Source organism: Thermobia domestica, chromosome 18 (genome assembly GCF_964235325.1).
Source record: "Thermobia domestica chromosome 18, izTheDome1.hap1.1, whole genome shotgun sequence".
NCBI lineage: Eukaryota > Metazoa > Arthropoda > Insecta > Zygentoma > Lepismatidae > Thermobia > Thermobia domestica.
The window spans coordinates 16,593,115-16,617,750 of NC_137471.1; the positions used below are offsets into that span (position 1 = coordinate 16,593,115).

The 24,636-nt window shown below is 39.0% G+C and overlaps 2 protein-coding genes across 2 annotated transcripts in view; both read right to left on the reverse strand.

Moving 5' to 3' along the window:
• LOC145676088 (15-hydroxyprostaglandin dehydrogenase [NAD(+)]-like) overlaps positions 1-10,936 on the reverse strand; it is a 41,489-nt gene extending 30,553 nt beyond the window's left edge. The window contains exon 1 of the mRNA XM_081746966.1: positions 10,750-10,936. The gene's annotated coding sequence lies outside the window, so the exon portion shown is untranslated. The remainder of the gene's footprint in view (positions 1-10,749) is intronic.
• Positions 10,937-18,029: 7,093 nt separating this feature from the next.
• Positions 18,030-24,636, reverse strand: part of LOC145676138 (15-hydroxyprostaglandin dehydrogenase [NAD(+)]-like) — a 67,187-nt gene continuing 60,580 nt past the window's right edge. Inside the window, exons 6-7 of the mRNA XM_081747044.1 lie at positions 21,609-21,760; positions 18,030-18,389 (exon numbers count right to left, since the gene is read on the reverse strand). Of these exons, the coding sequence (XP_081603170.1) occupies positions 18,272-18,389; positions 21,609-21,760 (270 nt within the window). The 3' untranslated portion in view covers positions 18,030-18,271. The remainder of the gene's footprint in view (positions 18,390-21,608; positions 21,761-24,636) is intronic.

Below are 24,636 nucleotides of genomic sequence, written 5' to 3' on the forward strand. Positions count from 1 at the left end.
CTTTATATTTATGCTTACAGGATTGGTTCATGAACTCTCATAAGCATGTATATTTTCCTGTATGGGTTGCAGCAATTATCACAATACACACAGGGCCCTGCACAACTTTCTATTTGGTTCAATATTCGAGAAGTACCTGACATTTAACATGCGACACTTTGCTAACAGTGCAATATACAATAAAACTCACTACACCAGTGAATTTACGAGAAAATTGTACATGAATTTGAAGTATCATTTGCATCTATTCCTATTTGAAAAAACGAAATTTGAATTCAATATGGTGGATCCAAGATGGCGGCCGGGGTACGCAACACGTGTCCCAAAACTAGTATTTTATCCAATTTCTTCGGCATATGCCCACATTCATGTCCAGCTACATCTAAAGAAACTAAAAGCAATTTTGTGTCCGAACAACTGAATTCTGGATAGATATATATGAAGACTCATAAATATGTAAATTACCGGTATGGGTCGCAAAAATTAGTACGATACACAATGGGCCGCGGAGAACTTTATATTTAAATCAATTTTACGCGAATCCCGCGGGGACACTTCACGACTGTATCTTCTTAGGTAAATACCTCATCCAGTTGCGTAGATACGAGGGCCATCCGGAAAGTGGTACCCGTTTGCGCCGCATGAAGCGCTGACGACTCGGGGAGCTGCTGGGCAAGGTCAGACCGCGTTAGTGGCTTGTCTGCCTGCTCTGTGCGAGGTTGCGTGACACTAGCAGTGCCTGTGTTGTGTCTGTGCTCTTTTATAATGATTAAACGAATTGAAAACCCCACCAGTTGTGAAGTGAGGGCCGTGATTAAATTTCTTAATGCACGAAACGTTCGACCTTGTGAAATTCATCGCCAATTAAAGGAGGTGTATGGAGACAATGTGATGAACGAGTCGTCTGTTCGGCGCTGTTGTCGCAACTTCAACCTGGGGAGGGGGAGTACACACGACGAGGAGCGTTCAGGGAGACCATCTGTCATTACAGACGAACTGCTGAGGTCAGTAGACGAATGCATGAGGAACGATAGGCGCGTCACAATTGATGAACTCTGTGAACATTTTCGTAATGTGTCTCGAACAATTGTTCATGAAATTGTCAAAGACCATCTGCATTATTCAAAAATCTGTGCAAGGTGGGCCCTTCGCATGCTCACAGATGAGCACAAAACCAAGCGTATGGCTGCAGCACTGACGTTTCTGGGACGTTATTCCGATGAAGGAGACTCTTTCCTGAATCACATCATTCCAGGGGACGAAACATGGGTTTGTTATGCATCACTTTACAAAGCTTAAAGACTTTCTGGCGGGAAAAAGATTTGACAGCGATGAAGAACTTAAACGAGGCGTGAATACGCTGGCGGCGGAGGACTATGACACTGGAATACAAAAACTCGTCACACGGTATGACAAATGCCTGAATTTGCTTGGTGATTATGTGGAGAAGTAGTGTAAAGTATGCTCTTTCCAATAAAAATGTGTATATCTGTTAATATGTACTACTGTGTCTTTATTGCACAAACGGGTACCACTTCCCGGATGGCCCTCGTAGTTTTTAAGAATGTGAAAATCACAATGCCGTTTACAATTTAATTTCTTAAACTGTTTTGGAGATATACGAGTAGTAAAAAAACTGTTTAAGTTTGCAACACTCTTTATAATTTTGGAAACTTGTTGCAGAAACACCTACCAAGAGGTATTGTTGTAATGCTGTCGAAGGGAAGTAAATAAAAAAATGTTTTACAAAGTTTCTCAGAAATACGCCATTTTAAGCAGTAGGCCTATATCAAATTTTAGCATTCTTTCATACGAGAGATTTGAGGTACCCCATTAATTGTTGTAAACGGCATTGCGATCTGTACGTCTTTTGAAAATCATGTACATAATTCGACATGATAAAATCCTTTGAAAAAAGTCAAATTTTCAATTCCTAGTAAATTCTTTTCGTACTTGTTAGGAATACGTTATATGTTGACCATAGTATTCAAGATGAAGGTACATTGGTACATTAAGGTACTTAACCTCGTTCGTGTCACTTGCGTAATTACTGTTATAAAATCCTTCAAAATCAGTTTTATTTTCGATGTTTGTGATGCTTTAGCGTCCTTAGTTTGCAATACTGTATGACTGTGGGGCGTTCAAGATTTCGTTTCATATGTGCATTTCAAATAATGTAATAACATAGTGCTATTTTTTTTTTTAAATAAAATTTTGTTAGGTTGGTAACATTGTCAACATTGTTTATCACAGAGTATGTCGAACAATGTCGCTCTGTCAAATTTTACATGTTTTAAAATTTCAGCATTTTTTTTTTTTTTTTTTGTTCATTTGTTTAAATGTTACAAGGGCGTATCAAAAGAAATGTTCCTTCCTGCACAGCGTATTTCAAAACAGCGTCCTTTCACCAAGATAAGACAAAATGTATAGGCCAACCTGGGTGCACAAATGCTTCCTTTCGGAGTTTTAGGCTGCCGAAAACACGAAAAAATGAAGTATAGAGGTTCAAAACTATGGAACCTACCGTAGTCAGGTCAAGACTTTACTTAGAAATTAGTATGTGCCCTATCTAAATATCCAAGTTTTAGAATCCTGCGGTACTTCTGCAATAATTGTTATAGAGGTAGTTGGTGAGTATTTCAGATTAGATGCCAGTAGAAAAACTTGCTCTATAAAAATTGTTGCGCAAGTGCCGTAGGATTCTGAAACATGTGTTTTGGGAGGACGCGCATTTTAGTTCCTAAGTGAAGTCTTGACCCGACTAAGGTAGGTTCCATAGCTTTGGAGCTATGGACGTCTAAATTTCATTTTTTTTCATGTTTTCGGCAGCCTATAACTCCTAAAGGAAGCATTTGTGTACCCACGTTGGGCTATACTTTTTGTCTTATTTTGATGTAAGGAATTATCTCCCAAATGTTGTCGGTGTTGTTTTGAAACACCCTGTATATATAGGTTATCCATATCAATTTATTGGAAACAACATTGGGAGTTGTAAGAAAGTCAAATGACTGGGTTGACAGCGATAGGAGCGACGGGTTGTTGTTGGTGGGGTTCTAGGGCAAACTCTGCACTACGTGAGGAGTGTTAGAACGCTAGTGTGAAGTAAACGGTTTCGGAAGTGGTAAGCATAAAGTATCAGAGGTTTCAGCTGCTCTTCCCGCTGAAACAGTGGAGACTGTGGCGCCGCCACTGAAGGAAGTTGAGTACTACGAACTACTGAAATCAAGAACGAATCAGATCATTCAGAGCGTGTGAGTCTGATAGAATTAGCCAATGATACACTTAGCTACTGCCAGTAGCAAACGATGCAGTTAGTTACAACTCTAGCCGGTAGTGTCGCAGAGTCACTTTTATTGCATTGTGGGAACGATTTGAATTTCCATTAGGAATATAGGAAATGATTCATGAGGGTAATCAGTGGTGGTAAGTGTGTCGCGAAAGTCAGTGTCTAAGATGGCCATTAAAACTCGCTGCAAACCACATTGGCTATCATATCATTGAGGGCGAGGGTAATTGAGGGTGAGGAGGCCTCGAGAGGGCCTCCTTCGTGAGGATCAGAGCATCAATTATTCAACCTATTTGTTGAATTATTTTCTTATCGTCAGTGGCGGATCCAGAGGGGGCGATCGGGGCGATCGCTCCCCCCCCCCAGAAGAGGAAAATTCTTTATTTTATATATACAAGTAAAACGCATCCCAGAGTTTGGAGCTCTTAAAAGTAGCTCTAAGTTGCAGTATTACAACCCACCACCCCCACCAGAAGTCCGTCCTGGATCCGCCCTTGCTTAACATACGTCCTAAAGAAAGAAAACTAAACATATCATCGTATAACTCACTGTGGAACACCTAAAATGGAACAACTGTTACAATGGAGATCTCGGTCGATAGTGACGTTTACATCATTTATCAACAGTATCCAATGCCTTTACTTCAAAATGTTCCTTGAACTACGATGCAAGCATAAGTATTCAGCCACACAAGGGCGGCTCTCATGAGGGTGAGGGTGAAATCAAGGTTTGATGAGTGGCGGTAGAGTGACTGCCGCGGACTATCTGTCAGAATTTGACAGTCAACACGTTGGCCATCCCTGATGTATGTAGCGTAACTGAGGAATTTGAACAAATTCAAAGGGAAAGATCTAAATAGCTTAATTTTGAAACTCCGTCAGCAAACAAATAAAATACTTCAGAACACTCATTTTCATTCTATGAACCTTAATACATACAAAAACTTTATATTTCCAAATGAAACTATATGGCGACATTAATGGGTCATTTCAAAAGAGTGGGGGGTAACTGCCCCCCTTTGCCCCCCTAATCGCCGTCCATGCTATGATGCGTGGCACATTTGTGCGAAATTAATAATAATATGATTAAACTGTTTACCCCCAACAAAATCCTGCTCGTTTTGCTGAAGTGGCTTTTCCTAAGTTTTATATGTTTCATATATCCTACAGTTTTTTTCAGGCCTTTGTTTTAATTTGTCCAAATTTATATTTCTCCTTTTACCACACAATCGTTCAATACTTGCACTATAATATTTACAATCAGTATATCATCCTGTAACGTATTTTATTCCTAATAAAAATCATTGAACAACACAACATACAAACCCTATCTCACTGGCTTGCACGCGAACCTTTAGTGAATGGGGTCCTGAGGACAATTCCGAGTGGAAGAACATTGAACGACAGTGGATCGAATTCCGCGTTAAACCTATAGGTCCACTTCTCATATAGCCTCGCCGACGAAAGAGGACGCTAAACGGCAATCAGTCAACAGTTGCAAATTTCGTCTGCATAAACAACTTATGTCTTGTAGAACGTATTTAATTTATTTTGTTAAAGCAGCTCTTTTAACAAAATTTCAGTATTAACGTGTCAGATATTTCTATTTAAGGACAAGAAAAAACATATTATTTATTTTGTAACTAAATGACAGCTCTACCCACGTAGATTATAAAAGTAGAAACAATGAAAATCGATACAATAGTGACTGACATTATTTTAACAAATATCGATTCAGATAATAGTTTGGGCTGTCCCAAAACTATGAAAAGTTAAAAATTCCGATTAATTGTAACAACTTCATCAGTGGTGGACATTGGAGGAGGATGTATGCTATTAATCAGCCCATGTCATGGGCATCCAAACTCACGAGCCCAACGCTCGCTAGCTCGGCATTCGCGCTCAACCGTTCTCGGGTTCAATAATTAAGCGCTACCCCGAGCGCCAATGAAATAAGTCAGCACGAGTCCAACTGAGGGAAGTGAGCCCGAGCACGACTCCCAAAGGAATAAATGAGCGAGGGCCCAGTTGAAAAAAATGAGCCCGAGTCCGAGAGAGTCCAGAGCAAAATGGCCATCTATGAACCAAAGTCATTCCATCAAGTCTTTCTCCATCTGATCTACTGCATTCTGATGGTTCTCTCATTGATTGTGTTTGTTCAGATATCAGCGCTCTTGTCATTTACTGCTGAATGACGTGAGTGACTGTCTGTCTGTCTGTCTACCAACACTCTTTAAACATGACAGTGTAGTAGACACTTCTTATCTAAAACGTCTCCAACACAGGGAGGGCAACAATGAGGCACACTTACTTCTTAATGTAGCGCTATTTCTACCCGGAAACTTTCATGGGAAAAATCAAATATTATTCTTATTTGCATTATTATTTTTGATAATTATGTACGTACACACGAGAAATTGTCTACTGCAATTAATTGAAAGGAAAAATACGATTAATGTATAACCTTGCTATGACACTAACTTTTCATCTAGGGGGCATGGCAGATGATATTTTAAATTTTGCCTCTCTCCAAAAGAGGTCAAACAGCAAACTCCAAAACAGTTGCTTTTAAGGAAGCTTGTCCTCCTCCGTCGCGTGCCCTCGTTCTCCTGAAGGAAGTTGTCTCTAGCCATCGTGCACCCTCGCTTCCGCAGTAACACTTGGTCCTCACCCTCGTTCACCCTCGACCTCTTCGTCGAAGCTAGTCCTCGCCCTCGCGCATCCTCACCCTCGCGCACCCTCAACCTCGCCATCGAAGCTTGTCCTCGCCCTCGCGCACCATCGCCCTCGCTGCCGAAACTTGTCCTCGCCCTCGCGCACCCTCGCCCTCTTCGTCGAAGCTTTTCCTCGCCCTCGCGCACCCTCACCCTCGCCATCGAAGCTTGTCCTCGCTCTCGTGCACCCTCGCCCTCGCTGCCGAAACTTGTCCTCGCCCTCGCGCACCCTCACCCTCTTCGTCGAAGCTTTTCCTCGCCCTCACGCACCCTCAACCTATTACAGTACAGCATTGCGCTGCCCAATACGCACCATCCTTAACCGGCCACCGCGGAGAACTCTCTACTCTTGGCCCCCGAATAATATAGCTTTGCACTATTTTATTTAAGGGTTCAGGAAGTTCGTTCCCGCGACAGTCGTTCAAGGAAGGCCCGATACGTCTTACCGTAATGGTCCAGATTCGGACGGAATCACCTGGGAGGAGTCCTAAGGCGCGTTATTGAAAATAGATGAGAGCATCACCTACTTTCGTGGATTGACATAAGTAATTCAACAACCACGTTCTCGTCTCGTCATGCAATCTGTGAAAAGAAAAAAACTAACAAAACTACATATTATAGTGCCATTTATTGGAAATGAATAAACGTACCTGAGACAAACAAGTTTTTCTTTACATTATGTAGCCCCGATTACGTAATGAATTCGTAAATTTGTCTTTTAATTACTCACTAGAATAGTTTTAGTCCGCCATGGCTCACCAATAGTTGTGATCACGTTTTTGGTAGAAACACTATATATCCGACGAATCCACTCGCAGAAATTGTCCTTTCTTCCAATTCAAAGAATTTAATAAACAGTCATTCCAGGCAAACGAGATGACAGCATTATGTTACGATTTTGGTTGAAGAATTGACTTGTTTCGACATTTTTCGTGTTAGTGGTTATTATGAGTCCGTTGCCTTCGAGTGCACTTTGCCAAGTCCTTTGTTTCCCTCGTAATCTCGATCACGCCCCCTTGTCATTATAAAGTATTACTTGGGGCTGATTTACTTTAACAACGACTTACGTAAAAACCACTGGAACATTCATATCAACGATACTATTTTTACTAATTGTTTGTGTGCTTTCGAGGATAACGATGGACTTTCTAAACCACAGGACAACTTATACTCTTTTTATACGATATCTGGTATCGAGAGCAAAACATGATCAGTAAAAAAATAGCTGAATCATGCTTCACACACACACTAACACACTGAAATCCAACCATTACGCTACAAAAAACTCCATTGTTTCCTTTTCCTTTTCTTCTACTCCGTCTTTTAGCACCATCTGGCAGCAGCACAATCAATGAGAAGCATGTACCACACAAAACGTACAAATTCAAATGAACGTCACATAATGCACCAACGCAGAATTTGCGTTTAAGCGAAAAATATATTAGGCAAAATTTTGGTACAGTTACAAACCTCGCCATCGAAGCTTGTCCTCGCCCTCGCGCACCATCGCCCTCGCTGCCGAAACTTGTCCTCGCCCTCGCGCACCCTCGCCCTCTTCGTCGAAGCTTTTCCTCGCCCTCGCGCACCCTCACCCTCGCCATCGAAGCTTGTCCTCGCCCTCGCGCACCCTCGCCCTCGCTGCCGAAACTTGTCCTCGCCCTCGCGCACCCTCGCCCTTGCGGTCAAAACTTGTCCTCGCCCTCGCGCATCCTCACCCTCGCCATCGAAGTTTGTCCTCGCCCTCGCGCACCCTCGCCCTTGCGGCCAAAACTTGTCCTCGCCCTCGCGTCACTGTGGGCGAGGGAACTTAAGGGTGAGGACGCCCTCGAGAGGGCCAAACTCGCGAGGGTGAACATCTCTGGTTTACAGGGCCTAGACGTAAGTTTGTTTCTCTGAGGCCCCGTGAGCCATATCTGGCTCGCGCATGTTTTCCCTCCAGGAGCCAGATCTGGTTCCAGAGAACTTGGAATATTGAATATTGAGATCTATATTCATATGAGTGTGCTAAATTCTGAAATGCGAAGTGCCACAGCTGAACAGAAGCCCAAAAAAGTTGCATTTTCGTATTTTGAACAAATTAACAGTTTCACATATTTTCCGTGAATATGGATTATAATTTTAAAAAAGCTAAAGGCATGCAATATAGTCACACACTTGATCCACTTGATCGTATTGAAAGAAAAAGCATAATTCTTTTCGTAGGGCCTCAGATAAGCGCCAATCAAAAGTCAATGCGTGAGTCATATTTGGCTCACGGGGCTTCATAGTCAGTTTTAGTGTGAGCCATATATGGCTCACGCGGCCTCAAGGAACGGAATTTTGCATCACGCGGCCTCAAGGAGCGCAATTTTACAATATTTTTTTCTTACTGACGAGACAGAGAACTCGCAGTACAATAAATACAATCTCTGAGATGACACAATCTTTCACAACAGTTTTTACGTCTCATATAGCCTCGGTGCTATCAAGAAACACTAGACTCCAACGAACAAACCAATAAAACAAAAGAGCTATTCCCATTATCATTAACAGTAAAATATGCGCTGTTTTTTAAATTTTAGTTCATAGATTTATATGGGGAAATATTTTCTCTCCTTTTCTTTTTTTTTTTTTGAAATGAACATAAATTTGTTTTTATGATTTGACCTTCTAAATTTACTTAAATGTCTTTTGCGTTTGTTCTAATTAATTTGCATTATATATTAACTTAATATAACTTAAATTTTAATTTATATAAATGAAAATGGAAGTGACTATATTTTTGACTTAACAACTCTTGAACCACTCGACCGATCTCGATCAAATTTTCAACAGAGATGAGGTTCGAGCCTAGGATGGATTTAATCATTTCATTTTGAAGGTTCATGTTAGGGGGGGGGGAAGGGAGATATATAAAAGTTGTTGTATCACTTTGATTTTCGGTGATCGGAAAAAAATATTCTAAATTATAAAGTTCAATGTACAATACTCAATTAGGCCAATGCACCGGAAACAAGGAAGGAAATTTAAAAGATAAAACAATACGAGAGCATTATATTCAAAAAGAATGTAAATGCGAATGCATGGATATGTTGCAACGCAAAATGCAGGAAACAACTGACTTTGTAATTTCCTGTGTATTTTCGAGGAATGCTGGATAGAAGCACGAGTTGTCAAGAAAATCTTCTTACGTTCCCATATTGAGCAAAATATGAGATGATAAACCATCTGATGTCAAAGAACCAATTGCTGAGTTGAGTTGATTTTGAGTTTAACGTCCCGTTCAGCAGCGAAGCTATATGTGACGTGGACCTACTGATTAACGTGGAATCCGAACCACATGAGCTCCCGCCGGGAATCGAACCCGGAACTCCCACGCCAAAGACGCGTACGCTAACCGCTTAGCCACGGAGGAGCTCAAAGAACCGATTGCAGAACTAAAACGGAACAATGAAAACACGGAAGTGTCAAGTCGTATAAAACTTTACGATCGACAGGTTTCGGGGTCTTTTTCTACTCTATCGTTATCAGGAATTGGTCAGACGGAATCTTCGTCCAATTTCAAAATTTTACTAATCAGGTGTGGTTGTTTGTTGCCGCTCAGAAGATACAACACAACTTCTTCAGATCAGCACCTTCATCAACTTGATCAGGTTCATCGCCAGCGATTAAGAACATCAGCTCAACTACCACTAATAGAAGAAGGCGGCAACGAGGGTGCTACGGACCAGTTGAAAATTAAGGTTAGTCTTGGTCATATGTACAATTGCATTCCTAGGCAAATCGTGTGATCTATTCAGACACTTGCACACTCACATTTCAACAATTTCGAAAGAATTGAAATCACAGTAAACCTTTTAAACGAAAACTGCATTTATGTTTCATTTACACATTATACAGCACCACAAAGGTTAGGCTGCTTTGAAGTAACTACTCACAACGGAGTGTGGGTGGAATTCGCTCACTCTCATTGGTATTGAAAAATAAGTAGTTTATCTCGCCCCTAAATCATGCCAAATAGAGGTCGGACAAAAAAGTGTTCGAAAATGACCGATATTAGTGCCTAACTTATAGTTTTCAGGGTCGCTGAGATGGACAGTGACACTTCCGTTGCCGTCTAAATCCAAATTTGGCCCACAATAGTGATATAGATTATTGTTTATATTTATATATTAACCTATATTATATATTAGATTATTGTTTTTATTTATATAGATTACTGTTGAACGGCCGAATTGACACCTGCAAAATTCCTTATCTGATTTCTTCCAAAGGCATTTCTTGGTTGGATGAGCACAAGGAAGACTTTTTGCTCTGTTATTGAAGATTAAAAGATATGATAACATGTAGCCCATCCAGGTGAACCAAACCCAGATTACTTATTATTTTCTGATTTTTTTCATTATATTTTCTTTGTTGCAATCAATTTGAGAGCACTTGAGTAATAGTAAAAAGTGTCTGACTAACGAAACATATTACTATTTTTTAAAAAAATTTAACCCAGCAAAACGGGCAATTGACGTTAGTATGAAACTAGATTACTTAAATGAAACTAGATTTTAAAATATTAAAATTACGTAACACAAAGTTTTATTTTCACGAGTAAATTTTGCTTAAAGTCATCTGAAGAAATCTGTACAATCGAACCATTTCTATTTCTTTTCATTTCAAACGAGAGATATCATTTTCCCATATAAACAAATGGACTTTAAAAAAGTAGTTGGCAATCGTACTTAGCATCCTTAAATTAAAGTATTTCTAAGGTACTTACTTCTGTCAGGAGCTCTTCTGACTTCTATCAAACCAAACCAAGTATCCACTAATCCGTCTGTATTTATATACATACACCTGGTTGTGTATTTTCTATATTGCACGATCTAACGTAATACAACGAACTTAAATCACTCAGTGTTTAAAGTATAATATGCAAAAATATCAATCACGTCGTTGAGAACAAATAAAAAAATAGAGATATCGAATGGCATAACAAGTATGAAAGCTTATCAGATGATAAAAATATCATATCGTCATTATGTAACTGATTAAACACAATTCATTGATAGATGCGTTTAAAATAACCTTGGGAGTTCCAGATAAACAGAAAGTTCAATATAAGTTCTCAATTAAGTACATTATTAATGATAACTGATTAGAGATTCCGTGTTGCTAACTTAGAATATATTTTGCTGAAAGTGGTAAAATGGAGGGAAATCTGATAATTGCTTATCTATAACTGTTTAAGGACACAATTAAGAGTTAAGAAGATTTGTTATGTTTATCTTATGTCATAGTTTTGAGCAGGGGTGCCCACAAGGGGGGGCTATGACGCAAACAGTGTCATTGAAATATTTGGGGGGTAAAAATCTATATAAATATGTTCGAGGGGGTGTAAAAATTAATAGAAAAGATTTTTTTCATGGAAGAACACCTACGGATAGACAATTGAGGGGGGGTGCGTCATGGACATGAGGGGGGTGGGCACCACTGGTTTTGAGTTTATAAGCCGAATCTTTAATTTTTTTCTACAATTTCAGATTAAAATATTCGCTTGTGTATCCCGTATATCTTTTACCTTTTTCCTCAGCATATCGTAATTTGAAACGAGTGATAGAGTTCTCATGTTAAATATCTATATATTAAAATACTAGGTTGATGTGTTTGTGGTCAAAAAGTTTATGTGTTTGTGGTCAATCATTTTGACAATGATATCTCGAAAACCACAAGTACTAGAAACGTGCCGTTTTCGCTGGTTCATTTAAAATTTTATGAAGATTTGTCAGTTCTCATTTAAATTTAAAAAAAAAAAAAAGCTTTTCTTTACTTTTATATTCCACATTTTAGGCGTCATTTTGATCCTATTAGTTTAATATTGCCATTAGGACGTTAAGATTGAATGCCCTTCTTAAAGGCAACAAGTTCAGGTTCAGGTTCAGGTTCAAGGTATTTTCCTTCCTTCTCTTCGGAAGGAGCTACGTATAGTAGTAGAGAAGTAGAGAAGAAGTAGAGAAGCTTCTCTACGGAAGTAGAGAAGCTACGTATAGCGGGTTGATGGACATTTCAGGCGCTTTGCTTTCAATGACAAAATCTATTGAAGCTGGTAACTTCGAAGGCTTGTGGACATATAATGAGGCGTACTCGGGCATGGACAAGGTGACCAGAGTTTTTACTTGCAAAAACGGGACGCATACGAATCGGACAGTAGAAGGGACAGTAAATATCTGACTTTCAGATTGCATTTTGGGACTCTGCAATTTTTTTTTTTTTTTAATTTACAAAATACACAAGTAAGAGTGATAAAACAGTATTTCTAACTTAAGTACCAACCAAAGTACTACCAATAATTGTAGGACTTGCATTGACCATTTATATTTTGAATAATAATTACGGGATACCTGGGCCATTTTTGCTTAAAAACGGGACATTTAGGCGTCCGGTTTGAGAATCAGAAAAACACGGGACAACGGTTGATTAAAAAGGGACTGTCCGGGCAAAAACGGGACGTCTGGTCACCGTGAATTACAAGAAAAAATATTTGCATTTGGTGTCATCTATCACTTATCCAAGTTTGTCCCAAACTTCCCCCAACATTCTATATATTAAAATACTACATTTATATGCTTGTCTATAGCAATTCACTCCCTTTGAGAGTCTTCCTGTCCTTTACTTGTGTTCGTAACGGGACTTGCACAGATATAGTGAGAAGTGGGAAGGGTATTCACGCTCATATTAGAACTATGCGATGTATAATAGCAAGTTGAGCTGTATTTCCTTGAAAGGATTGACAATTGTATTCTCATTTTATTGAATGGCAAGAAACCTTAAGCGATAACAACGATGATTTATCCCCTTTCAAGTATGTAAGTGCTGAAATGTGGCTGAATGTATACGTATTTGTTATGACTTGTGTGTATAGGGTGAGTCCTTAATATTTGACAAATTTTAAAACTGAGCATCGTGGCCACCAACAACAAATGTTCAAATGAGCTTTATAGAAACATATGTATTTTATATATATGTATATAAATGATCGAAAATGACCGATATCAGAGAACGCTTCGGTAATAGTAAAATGTGTCAGACTAACGGAACATATTACTATTTTTCCCCTTATTTTAACCCAGTGAAGCGGGTAATTAAAGCTATTCCCTGTTCAGTGTAAGCTCCAAACGCCGATAAACAAAATATTTTTATCCTTCCGCTTGTCACAAATACGATTGGCTAGTAATGTATCACTCCCACTCTCCACGAGGAGGAGCAAATTATACACGTGCATTTTGACAATACTGTCTCGTGTTGTCCAGATACTTACAGCAGCAACAGAAAAGAAAGAAAAAAAAAAGACTCGAAAGATTTTTAAAAAAATTAATTTCGCTGGTAAACAATTGTTGCTTAGTGAGTAAAGGTTTGCCTTGTTGGTGTTTCACCACAACACTCGCGAAACCCGGATTCATGTCAGCCATCTTTCAGACTTAAAAGCAGAATACACCTTCACAGTTGAATTGGCGCCATAATTACTGCGCATGCTTAGTGTTTATTTCTATTGTTTCATTAGCCACACACGATTGCAGTATTATTAGATAATCCATATTATATTTTTGTCATTTATAATAATGTAGTAGCTTTATATGGAGGTTCATAGTGAAAGTAATAATCAAATGATATGAACTATTTTGCGGAATAGTACAAGCGTCGGTAGGCCAACAGCAAATCAGCGAGATTTAAGGCCTGTGACAAATATCTTGGCATTTCAGCTAAACAAATAAAACGCAAGCTCTGGCGTGACGTTGCTAAGTGGTAAAGGAGTGTGGCTATGGGTAAGCAGACAAACTACAGCGCAATCAGGTGACAGGGGATAGACGTGGATGTGTGCAAAATAAACATGGCAATACCGCTTGGTCTCTCATTTGCTAGCAGCATTTAAAGGGAACTTGGAGCGCCGCCTTCAATTGCCAAGATGTTTGTCACGCCGTTTAATTTCACGTGGCTTTGTTTATCGCAGTTTAGAGCTTATTCCGAACAGGAAATAGTATAAAATATTATTCCGAACAGGAAATAGCATAGACCTTGAACAATTAAGTACTCTTCCCCTTTCTTTTTCTGTGTCTTTCTTTAGGATATGCTGTTGCTTAGTAATATTACTAATGCTTACGTCATTTCCTCTGAATGTAGAAAATAAAGCAAAGCCAGGCTTACATAACCAAAAAACTCCAACTAAACAAAATTGATGATTGATTTCTTGCAATATTTATCTATCAAGCTTCTTTAGCCTTAAGCATATTGAGAATGCCTTGACTATACCAGAAGTGATGACAATTTGATTACAGTATTATAAATTCAAGGTTTTTTTTCCTATTTCTTCTCTTCTCAGCTGGACTTTGCTAGTCATACTTTACACAAAACATGAGCGTTAAGTGTACAAATTTGCCTTGTCACGAAACATCTCAAGTGGATACATGATTCAGCATTACAGTATTGGTAAGCACTCAAATTGAAACTCTAAAATCATTTTCTTGTACAGTATTTTGCCTTCGTCGCATAGGACGAATCAGTGGCGGATCTAGCAAGGGGACAGGGCGCCTAGGACCCCAAGTTTTTTGAGTGAAAAAAATAATTTAAGCTATTATTTATATTTTTTTGAAAGTTTATAATAAACTCATGATGCACCTATCATGATACATGTGCTGAGAAGTGGGTCCTGTACGAAGCTCCACGGCGCTGTCATCATTGATTAACATCCCATGAACGGGTTCCAAAATAGCAGAAACCAGCACTGCACCAGAAGATGGTCACCCCTTATGTTCGCGGTATCGTACATCGGGAACTGCTATCAGATGGTCAGAGCATCAATGCAACTGTGTACTGTCAGCAGTTGAGCCGTGTTCAAGAAAAAACTCAAAACTCTGGAACCAGCATTTCTGAATCGCAAAGGGGTCCTCCTGTTATAATACAACGTCAAGCCCCACGTGGCTATGATGACCCAGGACACCATCCCCAAGTGGCTTGAATGGGAAACACTATTGCATCCGTCGTACTCCCCGACATTGCACCGTCCGATTATCACCTATTCCATTCCTTGGACAGTCACCTTCGAGGACGCCAGTTCAAATCCCTAGTAGAAGTGCAAAATGCACTTGGTACCTTCTTCGCTTCACGGCCCACCAAGTTCTACCGCGATGTAATTCATGGCCTTCCAGAACGTTAGCAGAAGGTCGTCGATTCTGATGGGGACTTTTTTCATCTTCCAGGTACGTCTTAGGTGACATATCGATGTTCGAAGATGATGGGTGAAAAAGCGACAGAAGTTTCTTGATTACCTTTCTACTTTCTACATAAGTGTGGACTTCTAAAAAATATACAAAACATATACCTATTTTAGAACACTATTTTTACCAACCTGGCTTCTGAACTTTAAGACACAGTATGCCTATCCACCACAGTTTATTATAAGGTCCATCTTCCTTCTTTTCTCGTTGTTGACATCTTTTGTAGTCTGCACTGCGCCTTCCTTTTCATAACCAAGACTTAACATACGATTTAGGATTAAACATGAGTACAGGGTACATCTTTTCTACTCGCAAATTACAATTTAAACCAGTTATTTTTAACGGTATGCAATACCGGCTGATTTTCTAACTTTCGGATGCATAACCGGCTCATACCGGCTCACTTTAAGCAATGCATAGCTGAGAATGACCAGAAGTACGACAAAACAAGTGTAAAACCATATTACTTCTCGCAACACTGCCTACAGTATCCAGTATTCGCTATCCCAAATTAATAAATACATGTTTGCATAATTACGTAACAGTGGCATCAATGCTCAAAAAAAAAAAAAAAAAAAAAAGTTACCAAACTTCCAGAGTATCGAACTTTTGCATATTTATTAAACGCTCAAATGTATTAACAAGACACCAGAACAGATTATAGGTACTCAGAACAAAATTAAAGATAAAAACAACATTTACAGAAATATTTTTCAAATCTAACAATTCATTTATCCAGTGACAACATGGGCGCCCGATGAAAATTTCCTAGGAGACTCATCTCCCTGGTTACTATATACCTATATACCCTGGTTACTATATACTATTACATTTGGTATTTTTTATTTGTATTAAGAAATTTAATAGGTTTTCATTAGCTAGGGGAGCGACTCCCTTCCCCTCCTTCGGGCACACATGAGTGACAGTATACTTTTATTTCTGTAGCATGAAAAATTCCAGTTGATGCAACACAATTTATGTAATGCTGTACAAAGTACGGTAAACTACGAAGCACTTTTCCTAATTTTTTAAAAAGTATTTCAACATTGTGATTTTAGCTTCACCACCACTCATAGTTGGCTACATTATCATAAGAACTATAATTTATACATTCAGCAGTTTCTTGGTTTCGCATCGTTGCACTTTGGAGCGATCTGCTTGCCACGATAGGCAACTAAAGTTTTGTTTGTCACCGAACTAAGTTCAAATATTAACATGGTGCTTTCCCATATATTACCTTGCTTAATGTTGAATTTTCAGGATATCTTCAACAGCAGTACTCCATATATCACACCAGAAAACCACAAACTAAACAAACAAACAAAAGAAAGAAACAAACAAAACAAAACAAAGCACAACACATCCGAACCTACGCGCCATCAATCCTCGCTTCGAACATGTGCTTTTTCTCTCCAATGCGCATGCCCGACACAAATATCTGACAGGAAAACGGTCTCCTACCATTGTTTTAGAAAAACAGTAAACCGTGTATTTTTCATAGTAGGAGGCACTTATTTTCACCGTTATTGGTTACAGTATGTAACACATCTTTTCATTTTAAGCATTTCAAAGATTCGCGTAATTTAGTAGCGTCCCGGAGTTTCATTTTTAGAATATTTAAATACCATAGAATCACCAAACGATGTGATTCAAATCAGGGGACAGAGCTCCTTCGTGGCTAAGTGGTTAGCGTACGCGCCTTTGGCGTGGGAGACCCGGGTTCGATTCCCGGCGGGAGCTCATGTGGTTCGGATTCCACGTTAATCAGTAGGTCCACGTCTCATATAGCCTCGCTGCTAAAAGGGACGCTAAACTAAAATCAACATCAACATCAACAAATCAGGGGACAGGAACACTAATCCATTCCTCAATGCTCTATCATTCCAAGAGCCCCGTCACCTGTGCTGTTGAATGTGGTCGCGCATTATTATCCATACAGAAGTTGGGTATGACTACATTTCTGAAGGTTACTTCACATATAGGGTGTCACGCCCCTGTCACCCTCCACCCGTGTCATGGCTGCGATCATTCGCACATGTCATTCCCATGCCATACAGCTGCTGCTTTCTGAATCATTTCCAAACATGGATTGCAAGCAGGAAGACATTATTGTTGGTTCTGATAAACTTCGTGTCGCTTCGAGTAATCCGAGGAAAGTCGAAGGCACGGGACCGTAGAGCCGCAACCGGGGTGGTTTCTCTTCAAGACGACACTGTGGGGATAAGGCACGGTAAGAGCACGTCACTTGAGAATTTTTGAAGAAGAAAGAAAGAATGAAAGAAAAAAAACTATTGAATTTTCCATGTCACAGTCTAAAAATGAAGCTTCTGGGCCACTGTATCCTTGAAAAGACGCACGTTAAGAAGGAATACAGTGTCACAGAAACGTTGACCGGTGAGTGCACCGCGTTAAAAAATAAAAAATAAAAAAAGCGAGAGAGAGAGAGGTCGGTGTGCCCATACAGCATCATATCTCCCCCACACAAGAATACAGGAGCACCAAAATGTTCATGACCGACAATGTTCATGGCTTCATTGTGTGTTGCCACCTCTCACCAGATGAATGTATAACCATAACCACTTTTCCGACTAAAACTGCTCTCATCAGAGAAAAGAACTTCTGGAAATACGCTGCCGTCCTTTCATATATTTCCATTGATTACGCAATATTTTAAGTTACTTTTACAATATCGTCCTGTAGTCTTGCAGAGCAATGTATAAGTAAACGGATTTAATTCAGAACCCTCTCTTTTATTTTTTGGGTCAGTTAAGATATAACATTATTTATATTAATTAATACTTTATTTATGATCTATTCACAATACATTTCTACATTTTTTAAAAGCTCGTGTTCATTTTGCAAATCCTGTAATCTCCATGTCGCTCTCTCCTTGTTAGTCAAGCACTGTGTTTCTTTGTTGCATGTGGTCATGGGTTCGTTTCCCGTTTAGGATACTAATAAGTAATTATCTCTTTATCTTCTTCAGCACATTAGATACAATGTTTCTGTAGGATTCACACCCACCATTTTCTATTCTATAACAGTTGGTGATTCAAAGTGAGATAATTTGCCATTCTCGCACACATAGATTGAACCATTCTCAGCTTCCTTGATTATTTTGATGACTCCCTCAGCAACAGCAGTTGGCCTGAAATAATAAATTAATAGAAAAATCAATCAATATATTCATTAATGACTTCGAATCAGGTAATTTTTGAATAAACTTAAACGGCTGAAGTTATATGTATAAGGTGTTTGAACCAAAATGGAAGAAAGTACGAATAGTTTCAAAATTTTAAACGAAAACTCAATGGAAAGAAAAAATAAACAAGATTTAGAGGACAATATTAAGATGGATTTCGTAGAAACTGGAATACAAAGTAGAAACTGGGTCCAGATGGCTAAGAACAGAAGCCATTGGAGAGCTTTTGTGAATGCGGCATTGAACCTCCGGATTCCATAAGCCATCGTTAGTTAGTTAGTTAGTTTGATATCTTGTTACAACTTCACATAATCTACAGCATTCTCAACACATTACCTTAATCGAACTTGTATATTCGCCATTGACGTTTGAAAAATGTTTTCTGGAATGATCACGCCAGACAGTTGCTACTTGAGTGGTCTTCTGTTGTTAACCTCCTCCTCAGAATACTCCCAGTAAAAATAAATAAATAAAACATGGCGTTAAGCCTGGACATTCATGTGTACCTCGTCTCCCAAATCATACAATCGCTTAGACGTAAAAAAAAAAAAAAAAAAAAAAAATGTTATTTTATAGAGTTTCCAAAAAGTAATAGTTGAGTTGATTTTGAGTTTAACGTTCCGTTCTGCAGTGAGGCTATGTGAGACGTAGACTCACTGATTAACGTGGACTCCGAACCAGTTGAGCTCCCGCCGGGAATCCAAGTGGTTCAGAGTCCACGTTAATCAGTAGTAATAGACCCAGTCAAGAGCGCACGTAAGAACATATTTCGGGAGGGGCCCAAAGATTTTGAGGGCTTCAAATTCAATAAGAGGATAAATTTCAGTAAAATTTGTAAAATTATCTCTAAAATTAAACTAACATAAATTTATAAAAGAAGTCGGGATTTCTGACGAGATCTGGACTTCCAGGACCCATTCCTTGCATACATTCCTGGTTGCAATTGTTCTTTGTTTAATGCCATCTTGATTATGTTCGTAATATTGACGCCTTATGAACGTTTTAACATCCTACTGAATTGTTAATTGCTGGAACCTCGTTCCATACGTCGTCAATCGAACTCAGCTTTCCTAATGGAATATCCGGCAATCCCTGAGTTCATTTGTGCAATCCCTTGCCCCTCCATGAAACGACTCTAAATAATTCAATTCTCGATAGAGGGAACTAGAACTCCAAGACAATAACACGCTATCTTTATTTACATCTATACTTTCAAAGGTACTCAAGCTCCAAAGTTCATTTCTCTCCGATTTACGCAAACTATGTCTCTGAAACTTAAGGATTACAATGAAGTGTTTACTGGACGTTTTCCTTACTTATTTCAATCAAATCACTTCCCAAACTTGTAGATAGTCCCTTACATATTTATTTACATATTATGGGATGTTTTTAGAAATTTTAAATCTTTCTAGAATTTGGAAGTGAAGGTATCCACATTCCTATGTTTCGTTACCACTTAACTATGTGCTACTGATATTTCTAAGCTAAGGGTTATATTCATCTCTACCAGCATCATGACGTACCTCAGAAATTTTTCTAATATGCGTTTCTACAGAATTAGTTTCTACTCCCTATGGCTTACAATAATTTTGGAAAGAATAGTTGAATGGAGGATACGACACGAGTCGACTGTTGGAGAGGAACAGTTTGGTTTTATGTCAGGAATAGTAACAACTGATGCATCTTTGCGTTGAGAAAGTTGATGGAACGATATAGGTAAATGCAGACGGAGCTGCACCGCTCCTTCATAGACTTAGAATCGGAGTAAGACAGAGTGACCAGACAAGAGCCATAAAGATGCATAAAAGAAAAAGAGGTTTCGGAAAAGTATGTGTGGCTGGTAAGGGACATGTACGGGAGATCAGAGACGCAAGTGATGAGTAGAGTGGGTATTGTAAAAGTTGGTCCATATCAGGAATCAGTTTTCAGCCCATATTTATTCAATTTGGTAATGAATTTGTTGTCAAGGGAGGTAGAAAATAGAGCATCATGGAATATGCTGTTCGCGGATGATGTTATATGCGAAACTTCGAGAGATAGAGTACAGAAGAAACTGGAAGAATGAAGAAGGGTGAAGAAGAGAGAGACATGAGGATAAGTGGAACAAACACAGAATATATGGCACTCAACGAAGAAGACGGAAGCTTTCTACGGCTACAGAAAGAGGCTACTACCTACCTATAAATGTAAGTACCTTTTATGATATCTCGACCAGGATAATCATCATATTTATTCTGCCATTATTGGCAGGTCACTTGCCGCAACTGAGAAGAAGCTTCCGTGCTTCACGGTCTTCCGCTAACCTTTTCGTCTTAACGAATGATTTTCCTGTCTTCATATGGTTCATCAATTGAGCTTCCTTTGTCCCCTTCCTCTTTTTTCCTATCACCATACCTTCTAGCACGTTCCTCGAGATACAATTCCTCCTTTACCAATGTCCCAACCAGTTTCCCTTCCTGTTCTTAATAATATCTCCAGAAAGTACTTTAAGTCGAAGACGGAGTTAGGTGTTTTTTTGCACAAAACCTCAAAATTTGGAATGGCTCCTACAGCAGTCCCCTTTGAGGTAGAGTTGTAAAATTTTACAGGTTTGTTATGTTTGAGTACTACAGCACATGTACAAAATTTGAAGAAAATTTAAAACATACAAGCCACATTTCAGTTTGAAATTTGGTGATTTCATATGGAGTTAACAGGGTAACAGAAAGAAGGAGAAGACAAGATTGAATGACAAAATACAAGATAATTTGAGGGAGGGGATATAGAGAACAGAGTACGCCTATGATAGAGGTGAGTGGAGGATAAGAATTAAAGACGGGAACTCCTGTCCTATATAAACATTGGGAAAGGCGGAGACAAAGAAAATTGAGGCAAAGAAAAAGAATAGTTCCGACCTTCTAATGACTGCTCCTTCAAATTATTTTGAAGTCTTGATATTCTTGTAAAAAAAAATACAATATGTATTTAAATTTTTAGTTCCAACCCCACTTTAAAAATTATAATATTTGTCCTAGATAAATTTGTCATGACACATTTTGCGCCATGAGTTGTTTTATAGAACTTTTCGTTTTAAGTGACAGTGACTATTTCTATTGTAGCTTTTTTTTTTCCTTGTAACATTTCAATCGAAATTATAGGTTAAGAGAAGTGTACATTCATACTTACGATTGACCTTCTCTTAGCAACTGCTGCATACGTTCAATGAAGTCTTTTCTGTGCATTCGGTCTTCGAAGCCACGAGATGCAATATTAGTGTTCGTTTGTGCAGGACATATAGCATTCACTCGTACTCCCGTCTCGTTGAAATATTTCTTTGACTAAAGAGAGAAAGAAAAAGATAAGTAAAAGCATTTAAATGATTTCATCTGCATATCATTTAATAATAGAGACAATACATAAATAATGCCGTAAAATAATACCTCAAGAGATAGTAAATACATTGTTTAGTAAAGCGATGAAACGTCATTAAATCATAGAGACAATCTTTAAGGCATATATTCCGAAGTTGGGCGTCCTCTTCTGCCACGTTTTTTCGCTGTTATCTCCTTTCCACGCTTTCTGCAATTTGTTATTAGGTTCATTAATCCGTGCTCTTCACAAACTTTTAGAAGATTTTGCTCGTTATCAACGTATTGCTTCACAAATGTTGTACATTCGCCATGTTGATAACATAAATGCTCGTTTCTTTCCCACAATGCAACTGTTCGGTTACCTTGCGCCAAGTAGTTCCCTTCGCTCACCGTATAGTCCCATGTTTATAACCGCTTATATATAAGAAATAAACAGATTTTTCGAGACTCTTATATATTATCAAGCACACAAATGATCAAAGTATCCATATCTTTCCTGTAAGTTTTAAAAATTTTGCTGGAAACGGACGCCCAACTTTGGAATTTAACCCATCTTTAATAATAGTAAAACTAGGTGCACAGTAATTAACAATGCAGAGCGAAGCAATCAACTTTTATTGATTATTCATAGAATTTTTTACTGTATGAATTATTTTTGTGAACGAACACGATATGCAAATACTAGAAACTGGCATATCAGCGAAAAATTATAATGGTTTGAAAAATTGTGTTTACAGGACGAAACGAAAAGGGCTTCGCCCAATTTCTAGGATTTAGGATTTAGATAGCTGGGCTTTCGGCATCTCTGGCGATGTTAGCCCGTCACGTTTGAGGGATGACGTCCTCGGCGAGCACATTATCCGGGGAAAGGGAACGAAGGAAGAAAGCGGCCTGGGACCTATATGTTAGGTACCACCCAGGTATTTGCCTATGGTGTGAATGAGGAAAACCCAGGAAAATCTCATTCAGAATGGCTGGTCTGAAAAAGCGTTACACTTTTTCGACCGAGTGTCCACACCGGGAATCGAACCCGGGACTGCTCGCACCAAGGGTGAGAGCACTAGCGATTACACTAAAGCGGGGCCACTCCCTATTTCCAATGCTGAAAATTCTATTTTGCATTGTTTACAATGATAATTAGCACGCCAAATGCTTTTCCAATATTAAGTCTATAGGCATCCCCTTTTCGGTGATTACTCCTCAACGGTATATTCATTCGGAACATGTAATTCCACACGACACTCAGTGCGCGCTCTCGGATCACCATGAAAAGTTTGGTTAACAACGGTTGAGGCATCTCGGAGGTTTGTCCTAGGACAAACGAACGCATAAGTCGAGTGTATTAGGACAAACGAACGCATAAGTCGAGTGTATTAGGACAAACGAACGCATAAGTCAAGTGTATTAGGACAAACGAACGCATAAGTCGAGTGTATTAGGACAAACGAACGCATAAGTCAAGTGTATTAGGACAAACGAACGCATAAGTCGAGTGTATTAGGACAAACGAACGCATAAGTCGAGTAAAGACAAGTTTCGCTCCAATATGGTGTGTGTGTGTGTGTGTGTGTGTGTGTGTGTGTGTGTGTGTGTGTGAGAGAGAGAGAGAGAGAGAGAGAGAGAACATCTGCCCGTCTCATATCAACTTTTTGTAAAGAAAAGAATGGTCTAAGAAGCATGTAACTTCGTCAAGGAAGAGATGAAAATCATATTACGGTAGATGAACCTGACTTCTAAGGTGAGCCTGTTGTACTATATTATACGGCAAGGGATATCAATTTCGTTTCACTTTCCTTTGTGGCAGTCAAACACAAATCATCACATTTCTCCCCAGAAAACGTATTCCAAATTGCATTATTTGAGGGAAGAGTCTCCAATTACAGGATTGGAGGAACATGATCCCCTCATTCCCCCGGAATTTGCGCCAGTGTTGGGTAAACATTCGAGATGTTCTAGTTTCCCTTACACGACAAGTGCAGGTTCGCCGTGTCATTTTTGCAAGACATTACGCTCCATTCGAATAGTCTGCTGAACTAGAAACGTTGCTTTCTTAGTTATCATAGGTCACCTCACCAGTGCGGAGACAAACGGCTGGTAACATTAGCAAAAGTCTATCCTTTTAAATGAAAAAAAAAAAAACACCCTCCCTCCAGCAATCTTCCTGTTTTTCTATTTTCTTTTTTGTATGTTTACTTATAACTTAGTTCACCTATGGCCCCGAACTTTTGATACATCCAGTATATATACAGGGTGTTTCAAAACAACACCGACAACGTTTGGGAGGTGATTCCTGACACAAAGATAAGACAAAAAGTATAGACCAACCTGGGTGTAGAAATCCGTCATTTCTGAGTTATAGGCTGCTAAAAACATGAAAAAATGAAATTAAAAGGCCCATAACTCCAATACTATGGAACCTACCGTAATGGGGTCAAGACTTTATTTAGGAACTATCCAAATATCCAAGTTTCAGAATCCTGCGATACTCACGCAACAATTTTTATAGAGGGACTTGATAAGTACTTCAGGTTATATGCCCGTAGCCCAACTCTGTATAAAAATTTTCTGCATAAATACCACAGGATTCTGAAACATGTATTTTTGGATAGCGTACATATTAGTTCCTAAGTGAAGTCTGGCCCCGACTACGGTAGGTACCATAGTATTGAAGCGATGGACATTTAAAGTTAATCTTTTCATGTTTTCGGAAGCCTATCCTAACTCCGAAAAAACGGATTTCTGAACCCAGGTTGGTCTCTAGAAGGCTGTGAAGTTATCACTAGGTCAACGTAAAGGGGAAAAAAAGTGTAAAACTCGATTGTGTCTTGAAAGCCAAGTAGTAA